The 18,054-nt window shown below is 35.9% G+C and overlaps 1 protein-coding gene across 2 annotated transcripts in view; it reads right to left on the bottom strand.

Annotated features, from left to right (window-relative positions):
* The window catches only part of LOC139308744 (USP6 N-terminal-like protein), a 92,350-nt gene that overhangs the window by 31,660 nt on the left and 42,636 nt on the right, over positions 1 to 18,054 (bottom strand). For both annotated transcript variants that reach the window (XM_070932556.1, XM_070932548.1), the window contains exons 2-5: positions 3,621 to 3,837; positions 2,448 to 2,521; positions 1,565 to 1,650; positions 346 to 385 (exon numbers count right to left, since the gene is read on the bottom strand). In XM_070932556.1, coding sequence (XP_070788657.1) covers positions 346 to 385; positions 1,565 to 1,650; positions 2,448 to 2,513 — 192 coding nt within the window. In that variant the 5' untranslated portion in view covers positions 2,514 to 2,521; positions 3,621 to 3,837. The remainder of the gene's footprint in view (positions 1 to 345; positions 386 to 1,564; positions 1,651 to 2,447; positions 2,522 to 3,620; positions 3,838 to 18,054) is intronic.

The raw sequence follows: 18,054 nt of genomic DNA, 5'->3' as shown, positions 1-18,054 counted from the left end.
ATTGGCAACAGTAGATGGCTTGATTAAAACCATACTGTTTGTAAGTAGGCAGATAGCCACAGCAATCCTGGAAACACTCGTGACAATTTATTCTCTGTTCTTAAAAAAAAGTAGTAATTTAGTTTATAGTCTTTACTGGTTCATTATCTTGAGCCTTTTCCTAAATGACAACTGTACACTGTTGATCAACTAGGAAGCACCATATTATTGGGGTCTGAAACCAGAGCTCTGAGGAGCAAAAATGTTACCCTAACAGCTAAATGAGATGCGACAGTAATGCATGAGGCATATAGACCAGTCGTTTCCATCAATTATTTTACAGAATATAAAGCTTGTAAAACTTGCCTTTTCTTCCAGAGCACTATGAATTGGTAGCTCATGCTCACTGAAAAAGTAAAAGAAAGAGTCAGATTGAATTAATGTGTGATATAAGAATGCATAAGGAAAGGCAGAGATCTTAAATTATGCCCAAAAGAGATGGTCAATGATTAACTAATATATTAGCTGATATTTTTTCATTAACTTGGGTCTTTAATTAAAATTCGGAACAAACACCTAACTGAGTTACATATGAAAGAAGCAATATATAATATATTATAATAATACAACATAAGACATTAGAGATCTAGTCTGATGTAGGGGTTAAGGTGCCTGCCTAGAAACCAGGAATCTCTTGAGTTCTAGCCTTGCCTTAGACATGAAAGCCACCTAGCTGACTTTGGGCCAATCACTCTTTCTCTCAGCCCAACTCAAGCCAGAGGGTTGCTGTGGGAATGGAAGGCAGGAATATTATATACTCTGTTTCCCTCAAAATAAGACATCCCTGATAATAAGCCCAATTGGACTTCTGAGCACATGGCAATAATGCCAAGCGCTTATATTAGGGTTCAATAAAATATAAGACAGAGTCTTATTTTCGGGAAAACACGGTATTTAAAAAAGGAAGGTTAAAACAACATGTCTTCTGTTTCCAATGGTAAAAATATTGAAGTCTGCTCAAGCAGCAAACATTTACTTCCTCTCCAAAATCTTCAAAGTATGTGCTCTAGTGGCTCAATCAGGGGATACATGAAGTTTGTGGAGCAAGGGGAAAGAGATAATACACATGCTGTTTTGCTGACACAAGCAGTTCTGCCAGAAAGAGAGCTAAACTGGATTATACTCTATAACAGTATAATTTCTACAACAGGGATCACCAAATGAAAAGATTGGGATATTTCCAAATGCAAAAACCCACATCTTTGGATTGCCAGAGAAATCTGGAACTTTTCTGAATGCCCTTAAAGGGTTTTTCATGGTTTCAGGAATTCTGATTATGCCAGCAGTTTTTGACATTTCTGCATGCTTAATTCTGAAAGATCAAGCTTTGTCAGAACTTTTTTAGGATATGATGGCTGAAACTCTTATATACAAGATTACAACTGACTTGCTCATGTAGTAGTAAGTACATTCATGACAATGATAAGTGAAGACCGATCTAAGGCATGGAGGAGCCTCAAAACAACCATGTCAATAAAACATACTTCGTTTTAGCAAAGTATTAAGGGGATCACAAAAAACTTACTGCAAAAACCCAAATCTGTCTGTAACTTTGTAAAGAGCAAAGTCAGCATCTTCCCATGGATCAATCTGAGTTCCATCTTGCCTTCCCTGTAAAAAAAGGAAAGTGGCACAATGAAGCTCCCTGTAAAAGAGCCTAACAATATGAAGTTTTGTCATAGTGGTATTATTTTAAAAAGCTATATATGGTAATATGAATATTATGAATATGAATAGTATGAATGTATGTGTGTATATTTATGTGTTCACACACACGTGTGTGTGTATGTTTATGTACTAATATGTATATACGTTTATACTGTATATATAAAAATAAAACCAGTTCTGATGGATTTTAACTCATGTAAAATTGATAGACAGATAGATAGATAGATAGATAGATAGATAGATAGATAGATAGATAGAGTTAGATAGATAGATTTGTACATGATCAGATGATATCTGATATCACTTATTTTTGCATAGTGGCATTACTGTATCATGGATGAGTGCACTACATAAAATGCCTTCTGGTCACGTGCCTGCAGATTTGCAACATGCAATCCTTCACCAGTACCTTTCACTATAAAGCTGGGAATGATCTTTTAAATTTAAATCTTTTAAAGTTACACTTTCATGCTTCCATATATAGACAGCCCCCAAATAAATCATATTTTGCAAACTGGCTTTTTCAACAGACTGCCACTAATAAAACATTGCCTCAATGGAGAGAAACAGCTGTCATAAAAGCAGTTTCAAGGAATGATCCATATTGTCATTGCATTGTCAATTACATTCTTATGAACAGCTGGAGGGGTAGCTAAATACTGAGAATCCTGCTTGGGACATATGGTCAAGCTCCCTGAAATTCTTTATTAGCAAATTAATGGACAAAATAAATTCTATACCTTCTCATACTTAGCAATGATTTCTGCCCTTTCTTCTGCTATTAAAGCATCTATATCTTTCTTCATGTCAAAAGCTGCAAGAAAAACAAATATTGAGCAAAATGTAGACAATATATATAGCAAACAATTGGGTTTGTTTGGGAGGTGGTAGGTTGTTGGGTTATTTTGTAAAAATAATCATATAAAAACCATAGTATAAATCAGTGTTTTTGAATCTTTGTTGGAATGCACAATTAACATTGGAAATACCAATTCAATTGAAACAATTTTATCTTAATTATTTCAATTTTTTTAAAACTATAGGAATATGCTAATTTTGCTACACAGTGTATCATTCCAGATTAGTTCTGGGCCGCAATTCACAGTGGATGTTAGAATTTTGTTAACCTAAGCCTCTATTTATGCTCAGGGGGGCTTGCTTTCAAGTAAAAAGTTAGCAGAAAATTAAAAATAGCCTCAATGTAAAATGTCTAACAGGTATCTTGTTTCAAGGCTTTTCAGAAAAGCCTGGGGTAAGTTTGTTAAAATCCTTCCTGTGGAGATCTAGGCTTAAAGAACCTCTTCTAAATGCCAACTTTCTTAGACTACATAAAATCTTTCTAATTTGATAGGCTTCTAGAGAATTATTCCTATTTCCAATTTTATACTGCATGTTACTGATGCATTTTAAATGGATATATTCTATACTGAATTTAATTGTTTCTAAACTGTTTCAAGAACCTGAAAAAGGCCATGAGAATACAAGCCATCTTGACCTCATGTGCAAACAATCATAGAGGAAGGGGGTTCCCACAGAAAATAGAAAATTTCCCACAGTTTTGCTCTATGTTGGGCTCAGAAGATAAGCAGAGTGATCCTTCATCAGTACTTGAATAGGAGACCTCCAGAGAATATCAAGGCAATAAGCTAAACTAGAAAATTGAAAAATCATTCTGCAAGAAAGTAATAGCAAACAATTTCCATATTACAGCCAAAAGACCCTAAGCGGACATAGTTACTCAAATTCAGTTTGAAGACTTAATCTTACCACAGGCCAGGAGGATCACAGTCTAGCTTAATAATTATCCCCTACTTGTCAGTCGCATTTATTTTGTTCTGTCCAAGCATAATTTTACATCAAATACAGAAAATAAAATAAATGAACTTTGCACACCAAAAGATGATAGCTCTTACCTAAGATGGCTGGTATGTCTTACACTGCACCTGTTGAGGCTCTGGATGGCCTCTCCCTCTTGATGCTACCAACAGGAAACATTCCAAATGCACAACATGTGCCTGCAAAACTGCTCCTCCGTTTGCTGCTGATGGTTTCAAGCAGTCTTTAGTTTGGTCATTCTCACTCTTTATCATACATTCCACAGTCTTGAAATCTTATCTTCATTTGGTTTCTCTACAACAGGGTAAGACATTGGTCATTTGAAAGAAATACTTCTGGGGAGTCCTCCAAAAATGACATGCTGAGCGGCAAGGCATCTTTTTTCTCCTGACAACGAACAGATGAATTTGCTGCCAAAGCCAACTTTTTGGTGGAGCACTCCCCAGATTCAAACAGGAGCAATTAAGAATTACCTAAGACGACTCTCTGATGATCATGGACTTGTATGGGAACAGGACCTTGATGGATGCAATTCCTGGTAGGAGTGGCCAGAGAATTGGGTCCCCATCTTTTCCTTTTGGCTGCTTGCTATTCTTAAACATGCCTCAGTTTTAGCTACATGTTTTCAAAGCTTTAACTATACTTTTTCTTTTATCTTGATTCTTAATTTTAAATATTGATTGACCAGTCAAATGCTGAACTATTTTAACCCTTTGTTGAATTTTAACATGATTTTTTTTATCATTTTACTACTTTATTTTGTTATTGCAGAGCAATTTCACTTTCTTCATATGGACGTTGATGGCAATTTCCTGGGTAGTAAAAGTGATCTAATTTGATTTACATTTTCATCCAACTTTTACCACACATATTCTACCTTTTATTAATTTGTACAAGCCCCGGTCATTTTTTAAATTTTTTTTGGATGGAATCTTCCCTTTTTTCCCATCCATTTTTATTGTGGGAAACATCATCTTAACATTTAAAAGTAAAAATTCCTAGTAGCTCCTGTTTGAGTCTGGGAAGCGTGCTGCCAAAGAGCCAGCCTTGGAGGCAATATCAACTGTTTGTCGGCAGAGAAGAAAAACCACTGTGCTGCTCAGCATGCCATCCTTAGAGGACTCAAATTAATTTGTTTATTAAATTAAATATATTTATTTTGCTGATTTTCTGCAACTCTGGAAACAATCAGTTAGAATTCAGAAAGTACTGGTAGTTATCTTTCCACAATATGGAATGACAAATCATTATTTAGCACCAATTCTTTTTGCCCACAATAGAATCACAAATATAGAAATCGGAGGATACTATACGATGGAATTGCATGCTATGATAGTCAGACAAATCAGGAAGTAGAAATGTAATTCAGAAAAAGAAGAGTATAGGACAAAAAAGTTGACCATAACTATATCCTTTGTTAGACAATTTTCTCTCTAGCTTATATTTCAGTAGTAAAACTGAAGTCAGCTAAAAGAAGGACAATTGGATGAGCAGCTCTAAATTCAAGTCACTTTTTTTTTTCATTTTTACTTGCACCAACTCACCCACCAGTGAACTTTTAGTTGGCAATGCAATGCTTAACTGGTTGTGAAAAAATGTAATAGGAGTTGGATCTAATTAGTTCTCAAATGGGAAACCCACAGAAAATCCCAAGGCTACAGAATGAATGGAGGAGTTGAAGAAATAGCTAGTAAGAATGTGGCAGCAAATAAGTTCAATGTTGTTGCCGAGAAAACGACATGGTCACACCTGTGAAGTAACCAGAACTCAAAGGCAACACAAAGGAGCTTTTATGGATACACACAAGATTAAGTTTTAATAACTCACAATATTCTGATTACAATTTATATAATCTCTTTCCAATTTAGCACCTTCCATTTGTATCAGACTAGATGTTCCACAAGACCTATGTAGCCTAGCTAGCAATGATAGAAGCATTAAGCGGACAAATGACTGGACAAAGCTGATTTATATTATAGGTCTATAAAAAAGTTTTGCTCCCTTATAGATTTTCTGAAATTCTGCCTATCTGAATATTATCAGAGCTGCATAGAGACCCTATTTTGGTGTTACTTGTTTGCTACTAATATCAGTAGGATATATTCAGAAAATCCAAATGGGAAACATACATTTTCAAAAAACAGGGGGGGGGGGGAAGCATCACCCAATTCTTTTCTGCTGGAGATTGCTCAGAGCAATTTTCTAATCATGAGCCTGGCATCAAGAGAAAGCCAATGTTCAACTCTTAAAATGGAAAGTTTGGGTGAAAAGTTATTAACTATTCACCTTAATATACTTTGAATAGTATATTCACCATCTGTACCGAATTGTTCATCCCAAGGATTTATTAGGCTTGAAAATCCTGAACCAGCATCCCCTCACGTACTGCTTGTAAAAGAATAAAACCATTCTACGGCTTAAAGAAAGAAGCAATTGCACGTTATTGTTGGAACGATGGAATGCCTACAGTGTTCTCTTGTCAAATATTAAAGTGGCATCTAAATTTAATAAAATAAAAAAAAACATGGAAGGGACCATGAAGGTCTTCTAGTCCAACTCCCTGCTCAGGCAGGAAACCCCATACCATTTCAGACAAATGGCTGTCTAAAGTCCTCCACAACTTCTGTTAGCGCTATTAATGAATAGCATTAACAGCTGCAACAGCTAAAACTACTATCATCAGCCTAGACTGCACTGAAGACAGATAGCTCTCCTCCAGACATTCTTACAACCTGAGTTGGAAGCTTTAGGATCAATATGATATTTAGCATAAGCTTTAACATACACACACAAATACACACACTGCCCCCAAAAGCTATGAAAGCACTCATCTCTCTCTCCCTCCCTCCCTCCCTCCCTCCCTCTCTCTCTCACTCTCTTTTTGCAGTTTTACAATCAGCTGTAATTAGCACTGCATCTGAGACCTACAGTACTGTACGTAAGAAAATAACCTGAAGATATTTTGAATTTAAAGAACATTGGAAGAGTTAGGTGAGGTATTTAGTTCAGTCCTAAAACAGGCAGTAGGGATGACCTCTGGAATTGCTACCACAAGGAGAACACCAAGGAGTTTATTTTTTCAGTTGTTTGTTTAGGAAGTAACAAGGGCAAGGGTGCTCTGTCTTTTTCCAGGGTATTATGATAAGAAGATATTCAAACCTCATGAAATTTAAATTTATTAGGTTATCCATTGGACCATTTAATAATAGTCATGAGGCAGTTCTGAGATATATCTCCTAAGGAAGATTCCTGCATCTGTTTGTTCCACTACTTGTAAATTGGATCCCTGTCAGAAGCTTATTTTATACTATCACTGGATCTGGCTGATTTTAACAACTGCTGGGCATTGTTGACGTGCCTGAGGGAGCTACGTTGACAGCTCTGCTCCTCCATCCTGGGTGCTACCAGAAGATGCTACTGTACTTGAGAGACTTTTATTTGATTATTAGGAATTATATTGTGGGGGTCCTGCAAGGTGTCAAACTTGATTTCATTGAGGGCAGCATCAGGGTTGTGTCTGAACTCGGGGGGCTGGGGTGGGCGTGGCCAGAGTGGCCATGGCCAGCTTGACATCACTCATGTCAGGGGCACCTCCTGAATTCAGGAGGGCCCTCCTGAGCTCCATTTTCACTGGGAGAGGGTTGTAGGAGGCCGTGGCAACCGAAAACAGAGCTTAGGAGCCCATTTTCGCTAGCATAAGCACCGTCAGCTGGTCCTTCGCTGTTTCCAGGACGGCCCTGCGCCCAGTTCTAAGTACCCCGCAGGCTGGATCCAGCCCCCAGGCCTTGAGTTTGACACCCCTGTTCTAAAGCATATATTATATTACTAAGGAAAATTTATCATTTGCCTATGTACAACTATAGATATGGATATGCTGATGATATTCAGGTATACTTCTCTTTCAGAGGAATTCAAGATTGGATATCTCTATAATGTCTGCTCTGAGAAACGGTTTGTCAGAGAATAAAATGAAACTTAACATGGATAAGATGGAAAATGTTTTACTACAGGAAGTATACTGGTTCAAAAAATCCTAGTCTCTTATTGTAACTCCCTCTTCCATGAGCAAAAGATTCCAAAATATTTTTGGAAATGTTGTTATCAGCCATAAGTTGACAGATAAACTGGAGGATATTTTAGTAGTGAGCTGTCCAAGGATATGAAGAGTGGATATTCCCTTTGCTGTTTGTTGACTACAGTAGCTTCCATAAAAACTGTATGCAGTTTAAAATAGAGATATGAGAAGTTGAAAAGCTACTAGAGAGATAAGCTACCTTAAAAAGCAACTACACTTCTCAGTGTTGACTTAATTTTCTTCTACAACATCTGCTATTTTTAGACTTTACAGGGCATAATTAAGACAAACAACATTTGTTTTGTTTTAACTTGGAATTCATCTGCCAGATAATGGAAGCACAAGTCATTTTTTTTCTTTCCTCGACTTAGATAAAAACAACTCAAAAATATTTTTATTTAATTTGCACTAATCTACACAAACCACACTGCAAAAAGCAGAAAAGTAAAGGAATATTTTTGAATCCCACAACTATTTTTTTAAACTTTTCTCTTAAAATTTTAAGTCAATTAAATATAAGGTCAATATGAGATTCCCCAATTAATATTATCGGTAATACATTTTAATTACACTTTGCTAATATGCAGTAATACAATTTGTTGTTGGTTTTGTTTGGTTCTACTTAAATGGCCTGAATGCCCTAAGTGTAAGATATTTTGTTCCTTGCTGATTATCTAATATTGTGTCATTTCTAAACGGCTGTTATATGTTATTAGTTACATTTTTTTTCTTCCATTCAATAACATCCGATACTCAGAGGCTGCCTGGACAAGTCCTGCAGTTTTCTTGGCAAGCTTTTTCAGAAGTAGTTTACCATTGCTCCCTACAATATGTAATAGCACGTTATGACTACAAGGAGAAAATTCCTTCCTCAGTTAGACTAAGTATATATTTGCCTAAACCAGAATACAACCCTCTTTTCAACAAGCCCAATCATGTATATAATATAAAAGCATAATTGATTTAGCTTCCAAAATTAAATAAAGAACATAGCCAGCTTCAATTCAAACTCCAAGACAAATGCATCTGAAATCCCTGCAGATGCTATCCAATGTATTATAGAGGGATTAAAGTGTTTGATTTGGATCAAGGAAACCAAATTCAAGTCCCTGAGAATTCTAGTGCTCACTGGAGGTCTTTAGCCTATTCACTTTCTTTCAACACAAGATTGTTGAAGTGGGGTGGATCCCATAGATGAGGTCTTAAGTCTGAGCAAATTAAACAACTTTGCAATCTTTTGATATCTGAAAGTCCACATCTCTGTGAGATTAAGGGCCAATTTCTAAAATTCTGTTTTCACTTTGTCATTATAGTGTACTGAATATAGATTAATGAAAGAAAAAATGAATTTCATCAACTACAGATGCAGGCTGCAGCATAACAAAATTGACAAAAGTGAAGCGGGTCTGAATACTTTCTGAATGCACTGTGTGTGTGTACGTGTGTGTGTGTGTACACATACATACATACAGATACACATACATATATACACATATATATTAACCACAGTCCATTTTGCATACATAGCAGAAAAAAAGAGTCTTGAGAGTTAACAAGGTTGATACTATATCAAGGATCATAGGAAAAGTCGCTGAGTAAGATGCTGTTTTATTCAGCTCATGCCAATTGGCCAGGGAAGAAGGTAAGTTGAATAAATAAAATGTTAATATATTTTAAAGTAGTTCCTTCTGTTTTGAAACAGTGGATGACTACCTCTCTTTCTCTTCATATTATTATCAGACTACAAGCCAGGTTCTATTGTCTTCATCTCATTTTGAAAGAAACACTGATAAGGACAGAATGCCAGATGGAAGAACAGAACAATAGAGGTGGATACAATATACCACTCAGACAGGCAACAATCCAGGTCACACATAGCCAGCAGATGAGACAGATCAATCAAAATAGAGACAGCACCATGCCCAACAATCGATTAATTGATACTTCCCAGGAAGCATTCATATTCGTCCATTCACCAATCAGTATTCTTGAATTCAAATTTTATACAGACTACAAATAGTTGCAAGGCAATTCCCATTTCTGAACCAATGCAATCAGGAAGCCTCGCTGGGTTATAGAAAAAAACATCTTCAGAAAATCTGAAACCTAGAATATAAGTAAAGACAAAACTGTATAACCAACTTGGGCTATTCTACAGTGTTCCAAGAAATCCATAGTGCTTACTTTTTTCACTTAAACAATCTTACCAGAAATATGGATGGAAAGCACTATATGCAATGTCAAAGCTGATGCAGTAAGGTTGTAAATCAAGTAGGACTTATTGTTTATGTTAAACATTTTATGGCAAATCTCAATTTTCTCAGTGGGTCAATGTAATACATACTGTAATACTTGGAGAAAACTGCTCAAATTAAAAGGGTCAGAAGGGTTCCAGCTTCTTGACCACTGTTGTTATACAAAGCAGGGGGAATAATAGTTTGGCCAAAGAGGAATTTAATCAACTGTCCTCCCACCTTTTCCTTTATAATTAAGCACACAGAAAAATACAATCTTCATAAAAAGAAATTCCGATTTTGAAACATGGGGAAAACATGCATCTTACAGTCTGGAAACCAAGCAACATTCTTCCTGATCACAATTTAAGTTAAATTTCACTCCCACCCTCCTCTGTTTTACTAATCAAATAAAATTAGCCCCTTTCAACCTAGAAGGCAATTGTTTGTAATGTACTAAAACTATCTGAATGCCCATCCCAGCTGCACCCAAGACATTATTCTTAAATTAAACATGAAAATACATTTTTTAGTTGAAGAGAGTAACTAAAAGTGCTGTCCATTTCAGAAGAAGGAAAAGGAAAGTAAATTGCTTTTCTCTTTGCTTTTCTCCTGAACTACTTTAGAAAGATTATTTATTGAAGAATTTCCAGGGGCAGAATAATCACCTGGCTTAAAGCTGTAACAATGACATTAATTAGTATTTCTAACTTGGATAATTCTAAGTGCTGCCAACCTTCAAGAACTTCTGTTTCTAAATAAATTGTAGCAATGAGGCTTACTGATTTTGCCATGTATCTCAAGACAGATCTAGAACCATCTGCCTCTACTCTGGGAGCCACCTAACTCACGTATCCACAGAGAGATATCTTATGGGCCTTGTTTAAGGTGACATGGCCCTCCTGGGAAAGGAGGACTTGGAGGTTTATTTTCAAGGCCATAAAGAAGAATTTGCAGGGCATCTGATGGACAAAACTGCTCAGATTCATTTCAAACTTGATTCTAGCTTTAATACAGGTCCTGTAGAAGTGGCCTGGGTATAGTCTTGCTTTATTATCTGGGAAAAGTTTGATCCAATTGGACCTGAGGAAGTGGACAAAGTCCTAGGGTCTGTAAACTCAGATTCCCTGAAGTTTTTGAGAAAAACAATTTTATTTTATTTTATTTTATTTGCATTTCTTCTTAAGGAGAAACTGACCAAACAGTTCATCAGCTTAGTTTTTCAAATCCCAATGCAAGATCCACAATATGGCCATGACACACATTTAGGGAAGAATCATTAATACAGTTCCATAAATGCTTTTTTAAAGTCAATGTAGAGTTACGTTTAAGAGAGGTTTCAGAACACTACGAAAGTCTCTACAATGTAACTGTTTCTAATCTGTCTTTATCATAACTTCTGTAGACATTAGGATGCTAAGAGCATACAGGCCACCATACAAGGAACATTATCAGTCAGTTGGTGTAACCACCACCAACTGGCTAACAGTGCAAAAACTAATTAAATCAGTGTCTCACTCTCCAGGGTCATCATGAGTATCAGAGCAAAAAAATCCACTTAGCCTCACTTTTACCAAAGTAAAATAAAGTGAACTATGTATTTGATGGAAACACTGAGATTTGGAGCTTGTTGTGAAAGGGTCCAAAAAGCCTCTGTGAAACTACTATCAGAAGATGTTTTTTAAAAAATGTCTTTACATCTGTAGCACACAAGTGAAGCCAGAGCTATAATCTGGTACAGTTGCTGCCCCAGCTGTTCTATTTGGCTATTCTGTTTCTGTCTATTGGGACTAAATGAGGAGCCTATAATTGCAGGGTGTTTTCCCTTTTTTAGGAGATGGTATTTGATGCTGCAGGAATCCAGAGAGCTCTGCCTTCACTCCTTCCCCTTCTCTGTTTCTTTCTGTTCCATCTGCAGCTTCAGTTTCGTAGTCACATGGATACGTAAGGAATTTCAATCCTTAATATGAGCACCAGGAAGCAGCAGAGTAGCGTGACACACCTTAGCAGACAATTACTCTATTGCCATTTAACATCAATTAAATCAATTTCCACATCAATCTTGTGGAAGTATGTTAGGCTGCAAATAGCGTCTGGCCCAAGTTCACCCAATGAAGCTCACATTGGAGCAGAGCTCTGAAACCACAGGTTTCACCCTCTGACCTTCTTACCACTATCAACCTTAGACTCTCCCGTTCACTACCTTCTGAACTTCTTTTCCGTCTAATTTTGGTGCTCACAATCCTATGTATATTTACACACTATGTGGTCCTTCAAGCATCTGATGCAGTGGGATTCTTCTCCCAAAACATTTATACATGTTTCCTTTAAGATATTGCAAGAATATTTGCTTATTTGAGATATTTATCTGTTGTAACATGTTCATCACATGAAAAATAAAAACGCTAAGAACTTTGTTAATTCAGAACTGAAAACAGCTTTTTTAAAAATTAAGTCGCCATGTATGTACTGTAGTTCAAATATATGAACCACAACTGCAGAACCAAGGTACTCAAAACACTATTTGTGAACCTATTTCTAAATTTACTTTCACTACAGAGATCTGGGCTGCTGTAGCTTCCCCTCATTTGTCCTCTATCCAACAATCAACCCCCACCCTTAGACTGCCATGATGTATGTCACAGCGTACTTTTCCCATTTCACATACAACTATTTCCTGTAACCCACAAATATAAGAATAGGACTCACTTATTAGAAACAAAGTATTATTAGAAATTTTTGAGTTAAAAATACACACTGTGAAGTTCATATTAAGCTCTAAAAATTATTTGGGCTCCTGGAAAAGGCTTGAGCATGCAAACAAAGTTTGTAACTTTCCTTCCCACTGAATGGCAAAATTGTAAGTTGCCAACATTCAAACTCTTTTATTTCAGAAACCATCTGACCCTAAAGAGTCCAAAAACAGCAATACTTCTTCAAGCTATTTTCAGTCACAATATTGCAAGCCCCAGGAGACTGACCTGCAGTTTCTTCTGCCATAAGTTGCACAATGGTGCAGGCTGTAAGAAGCTGTTCAGTCTGAAGGTCTTTAGTGCAAGTAGTACAGTAATTCTTAAGACTCCATGGGCTTGCAAAATTAAATAGTTCTTGGAATCCTAATTATTGATCGTAAATTTGTAACACAAAAATAAGCCACCTCTTAAGCAAACCATATCTGCCTGGTGGCACAGTGGACTAAACTACTGTTAAAGTAGTATTTAGCTGCCAGCAATTACTGCGAGTTCAATTCTCACCAGGCTCAAGGTTGACTCAGCCTTCCATCCTTCCGAGGTAGGTAAAATGAGGACCCGGTTTGTGGGGGCAGTAAGCTGACTTTGTATAAAATAGAACACCGCTTGGGGGGGGGGGCAAAAAAAGCCCTACTAAGCAGGTGTATACAAAAGTATGAAGGCTATTGCTTAAAAGCATTGTAAGCCGCCCTGTATGTCCGGAGAAGGGCAGCACTCTTCTGTAGCTACTATTCAATCGTGAGATGAAGTTTAAAGGTTTTTGGAAATAATACCTAAATAGAAAATAATTGTGTTTTCTTTTTGAGATATTGCTTTGCTCAATAAAATGTTTTTCTGAAGCAACGTAAAAATAAAATTCTGAACATAGTATCAAAACAATTCTAAGGGGAAAACCTTTTTACGATTTTAAGTTATTGATACTAAATTATTTCTGTCTTGCTTACAAATTTTTGCCAAGAGTGTAGATTTTTAACTGAAGATGGGATAGATGTGGAAAGTAATCATTTTAAAGCAGATTTAATGGAAGTAGTTTTAAGCTACTATAAAAACCTCTATTTCTCTTTTAGCTTATCATTCATATTAACCAGCATAAAAATTCTTATAATGATGGTGAATGGAACAACCACTGGAGTAGAGAAGCCATTCTTGCAGCCAAGTGAATCATGCTGCAGTAATGTGGGTGGAAAAAATCCCAGGCTTAACATCTAAAGACATGCAGCCTTTTATGGTATTTTTAGAGTAAAAGCTGATCAAGTAAGTTTAGCCCTCAGCTGATTACTGTACCAATGTAAACACAGAATTATAAAAATGGGTACACTGGAAGGGTTTTTTTTTTTTTTTGGTCTCTAAAAGTTAGAAATAATTTGGGAAGATTTCCAACAACTAGAGGGAGGCTTTCTTCCCTATAGATCTACATAATATTTTTTCTTCATTTACATAGACCTAGAATTTGGGCACAAGTTTGATTAGTAGGTTAGATTTATATCCAACCTTTTTCTCCTTCCTCCAATCTCTTTTTTCTATGAAGTAAGTCACAGCTAAAGGCTCACAATGAAGAATGATCTTGGCTATTGCTGGAGAGACATAGCTTCAATATTTTACCTATCAGAGCCCCCAATGTGGTATCTCTGCCATACACTGAAACATAAGCAGAAGTAGAATGTATGTAAATGATCAGCCATCTCCAATGTTTTGAGCGGGAAAAAATGTTTGTCAACTCCCAGAGATATATCATGAAAAATCATGATTTTAGGATTTTAGGATATCCCAGAGTACCTAAATCCTGCTGAGAACATTTTCCTGCTGGTGGAGGCTTATCATTAACTTCAAAGTAGGATATTTGGATCATTGCTAGTTCTGTTGTAAACATTTCATGGAACCACAGCTCATAACCAAGTTCAAGAACAGAGAGTAAATGCAGTTGCCTTCAACACAGGAGAATATTGGTGCACATTCTATTAGAGGAAGATTGTTTTGTTTTTCCCAAACTTCAAATTTTTCTTTTCTTTTAAAAATAACTTTTATAAAGATTTTTACAGAAGTAAAAGATAAACCCAAAACAATATAAGGTAACATTAAAGAAAAGAAACAGAAAGTGTGAAAACAAAAGAAATTTAAAAAAATAACTTATGACTTTTATAGCAGTTACAAACAAACTTATTCTCTGTTCTCCCTCTTTAAAGTTATATCATAATTCCCATATTCAACCCTTTTTTTTAAAGAAAATACGGAACTACTTGTTCATTTTTTCCATTTTCTGCAAAAAGTCCATAAGAGGTTTCCAGTTGTAAAACTACTTGTTATCTCATCCCAGACCATGCATGTCAATTTTGCCATTTCTGCAAATTCTATCCTCTTCACAATCCTCTATTGTGGGTATTTCAGTATTTTTCCATCTTTGTTCTTATAATTTGTTGCAGTTGCCATTTACAAATCCACAGTTCTTTTCTAATTGATTATGCATGAATCCCAGTTTAAAAAAAAGTTCTGGTTTCATCTTAATATTGATCTTTTAAAAATTTTGAATCATAATAGGTATTTGTGTCCAATATTATTTTGCTTTTTTGCAAGACCATCATTGTATGTATGATCCTTCGTATTTTCCACATTTCCAACATTGATTAGAAGTACCTTTATGCATATTCAGTGCCCTCTGGGCAGAAAAATAGGATACAAATCACATACATGAGTATACAGCTGTTTTAAACAAAAAAACTGAAATCAATTATTACAGGTCAGTGGGGGCATTGAATCTGGATGGTGGCAAGGGAAATACAGCCAGGCATTTTTGCACGTATGGACATCATTTGGCGGACCAACAGTATGTTATCGAAATACAGTACAATTCCAAACTACTAAACAAATGTGCTCTATAAAAAAAATCTAAAATAGTGACAACAGAATAATAATGCATTACAGATACTCTCAGCATTTATCTAGTAGCCTGCTGCTCAAGGCTATCGAAATATGTTGCTTTGGACAATAGACTGGAACCTTTCCATCTAGAGACAGACTGTTGATATCCAGAGGCAATGTCTTTCTATAATTATGGGATGGTGGAAGAGTCACTGACAATCAATACAGAGGCAGTATATAGATACTGAATAAAGGTAACTGACTTGAATTGTGAATTCATTACTGGAATTTCAGAGGAGAAATTTGTTCTACTTTTTACCAAATACGATGTAGTTTAATTTGAACTTTTTTGCAGCCAGTTCTTCACTATTACCTTTATTTTGTAATGTCAAATGTTCCCAATGACAACCATGGAACTTTTCTTTATCTATTAAAAGCACAAACAAAACAGAGCATGAATTAACTAGCCAATTATGGCTATAAATATTTGTAAGTGTAAATATCAAACCTGACTTGAATATAGAACAGCAATAACCAGTGACAATTAGTTTAATGTATTGAGTTTCAGTCCAAAATAAGAATATAAAAATTATATAGATAGTCCTCGACTTACAACCATTCATTTAGTGACCTTTCGAAATTACAGTGGCACTGAAAAAAGTGACTTATGCCAGTTTTCACACTGGCAACCAGGGTGGATTTGATTTAAATCAAACTGATTTAAATCAAGATTTAAATCACTAGTCAGTAAGGCTTGATTTAAATCATAGTTTTCTACATAAAGACTAATTCTTGCTGGTATAACTTTAATATGCAAGTAGATGAAGATTTTTAGAATAACAACTTTTCATATTAGTTTTTTTAATCCCCAGTTTAATAGGTTAATCATTCATATTTGGACAACTTTTCTGTTGTACTTAGGAAGGAGAAAAATAATCATTACCTTAATAATAACAATTTAAATAGATTTATTCAACTGAAACAATAACATTACAGCATATGTTATTTGCTTAAACAAACATCCATGTTTGTTAACTAATTTGGCTAAACAAAATATATATATTTTAAGAAACTTAGACTGTCAGCCCAGCCTACACATGAAAAACTTAAATACTGTCCTCTGTAGCTCACTCGTCATCTTCACCTTCTTCTTTGTTCATAATCTGGAAAAGAAAAACAAGCTTTCCTGCTTTATCGGATCCCAAACGATTTCTCAATTTAGAATGAATGAGTCCAAAGGAAGAGAATATTCTTTCAACGCCTGCAGAAGAAGCTACTGCTGTTAAAAGTGAATTCATTACTTGAACAGTCTCTAAATCCAAGTGCTTAAGTGACTTCCACCAGTTCACTGGTGTGACTTTCTTTAAAATATCTTCAGCAAACATATATTTCTTGAATGGTTCCCCCTTAGCTTTGAAGTTTATTATAGTTGGCATTACAGATGGATGATTGCTGGATACCCATGTCATAGCTAACTCCTCTTCCTCAGCACTTAAGTTTTGACCCTGATACTGGATATTGACAATATTTGCCAAAAAATGAGCTGGAGACAGTACTTGTCCCATTCATTTTTTTAATGCTTGTAATTTAATTCTGTCCATGTGTAGTTCTGTTTTTAAGTGTTCACTCAGTTCCTTCCAAATTTCAACAGCATCAGCAATAAAACAGCTATTTTTCTGTATTTTGTTTAACGCTTCAGAGATGGGTTTCAGGATGCTCAGCATATGTTCAACATTGCTCTTAAGCCCAATGTTGAGGATTTTGGCCGTGACAGTGCCATCTATTTTATCTCGATTTTCTTCACAAACTGTCATCAGAATAGGCCAGTTCTTGATATACTGCTCAAAACAGTCCACCACAGAGTTCCATCTAACATCTTGTGGAAGCATTAGCTTGGTTCCACCCATCCTTTTCAGAGCTGCTGCAGCAAAATGATTGTTGCGGAAGTATTTAGCAATTTCAACATTAGTCTTTATTTCTGGAACACTTAAGTCTTTGGCTAAGAGGTGCAGCAAATGAGCACTGCAACCATATGTTATTAGCTTTGTATTCCCTTCCTGCTCTTCTAAATTTCTTCTCATCTTGGATACATTTGCAGCATTGTCTGTGACCAAACTGCGTACTAGACATTTGAATTTTTGTTCACGTTATTATATCTTTTACTGCCACTTCTTGTAAGTATTCTGCTGTGTGTGCATTTCCTGACGTATCAATTGTTTGTGCAAGGAAGACTTTCCCTTCTTCTGTTGTTATACAAGCACATACAATAGGATCATTGTGGACATTACTCCACCCATCAATACTTAGGTTAACAATTCTACCCTCCAGAGCTGTTGCACATTGCTCCATTTCTCTGTCATACACTTTATCCAGCAGTTTCCCTGCAACATCTGCTCTGCTGGGTGGACTGTATCCTGGTCTCAGTGACTGAACCATATTAATGAAATGTGGGTTCTCAGTCAGACGGAAAGAAGAGTTCGTTGCATAAACAAACTGGGCATTTTTTTCATCAATTAACTCTTTTTCTAATCTGCTAGTTTTTATCACAAATTTATCTATGGTGGTTCCAGGAGGGAAGGGTTTTTTCTTTCTTTTA

This window comes from Pituophis catenifer, unplaced genomic scaffold (genome assembly GCF_029215685.1).
Source record: "Pituophis catenifer annectens isolate HBS135680 unplaced genomic scaffold, rPitCat1.0.hap2 SCAF_1, whole genome shotgun sequence".
Lineage (NCBI taxonomy): Eukaryota > Metazoa > Chordata > Lepidosauria > Squamata > Colubridae > Pituophis > Pituophis catenifer.
This window is presented reverse-complemented; position numbering and strand designations above follow the sequence as displayed.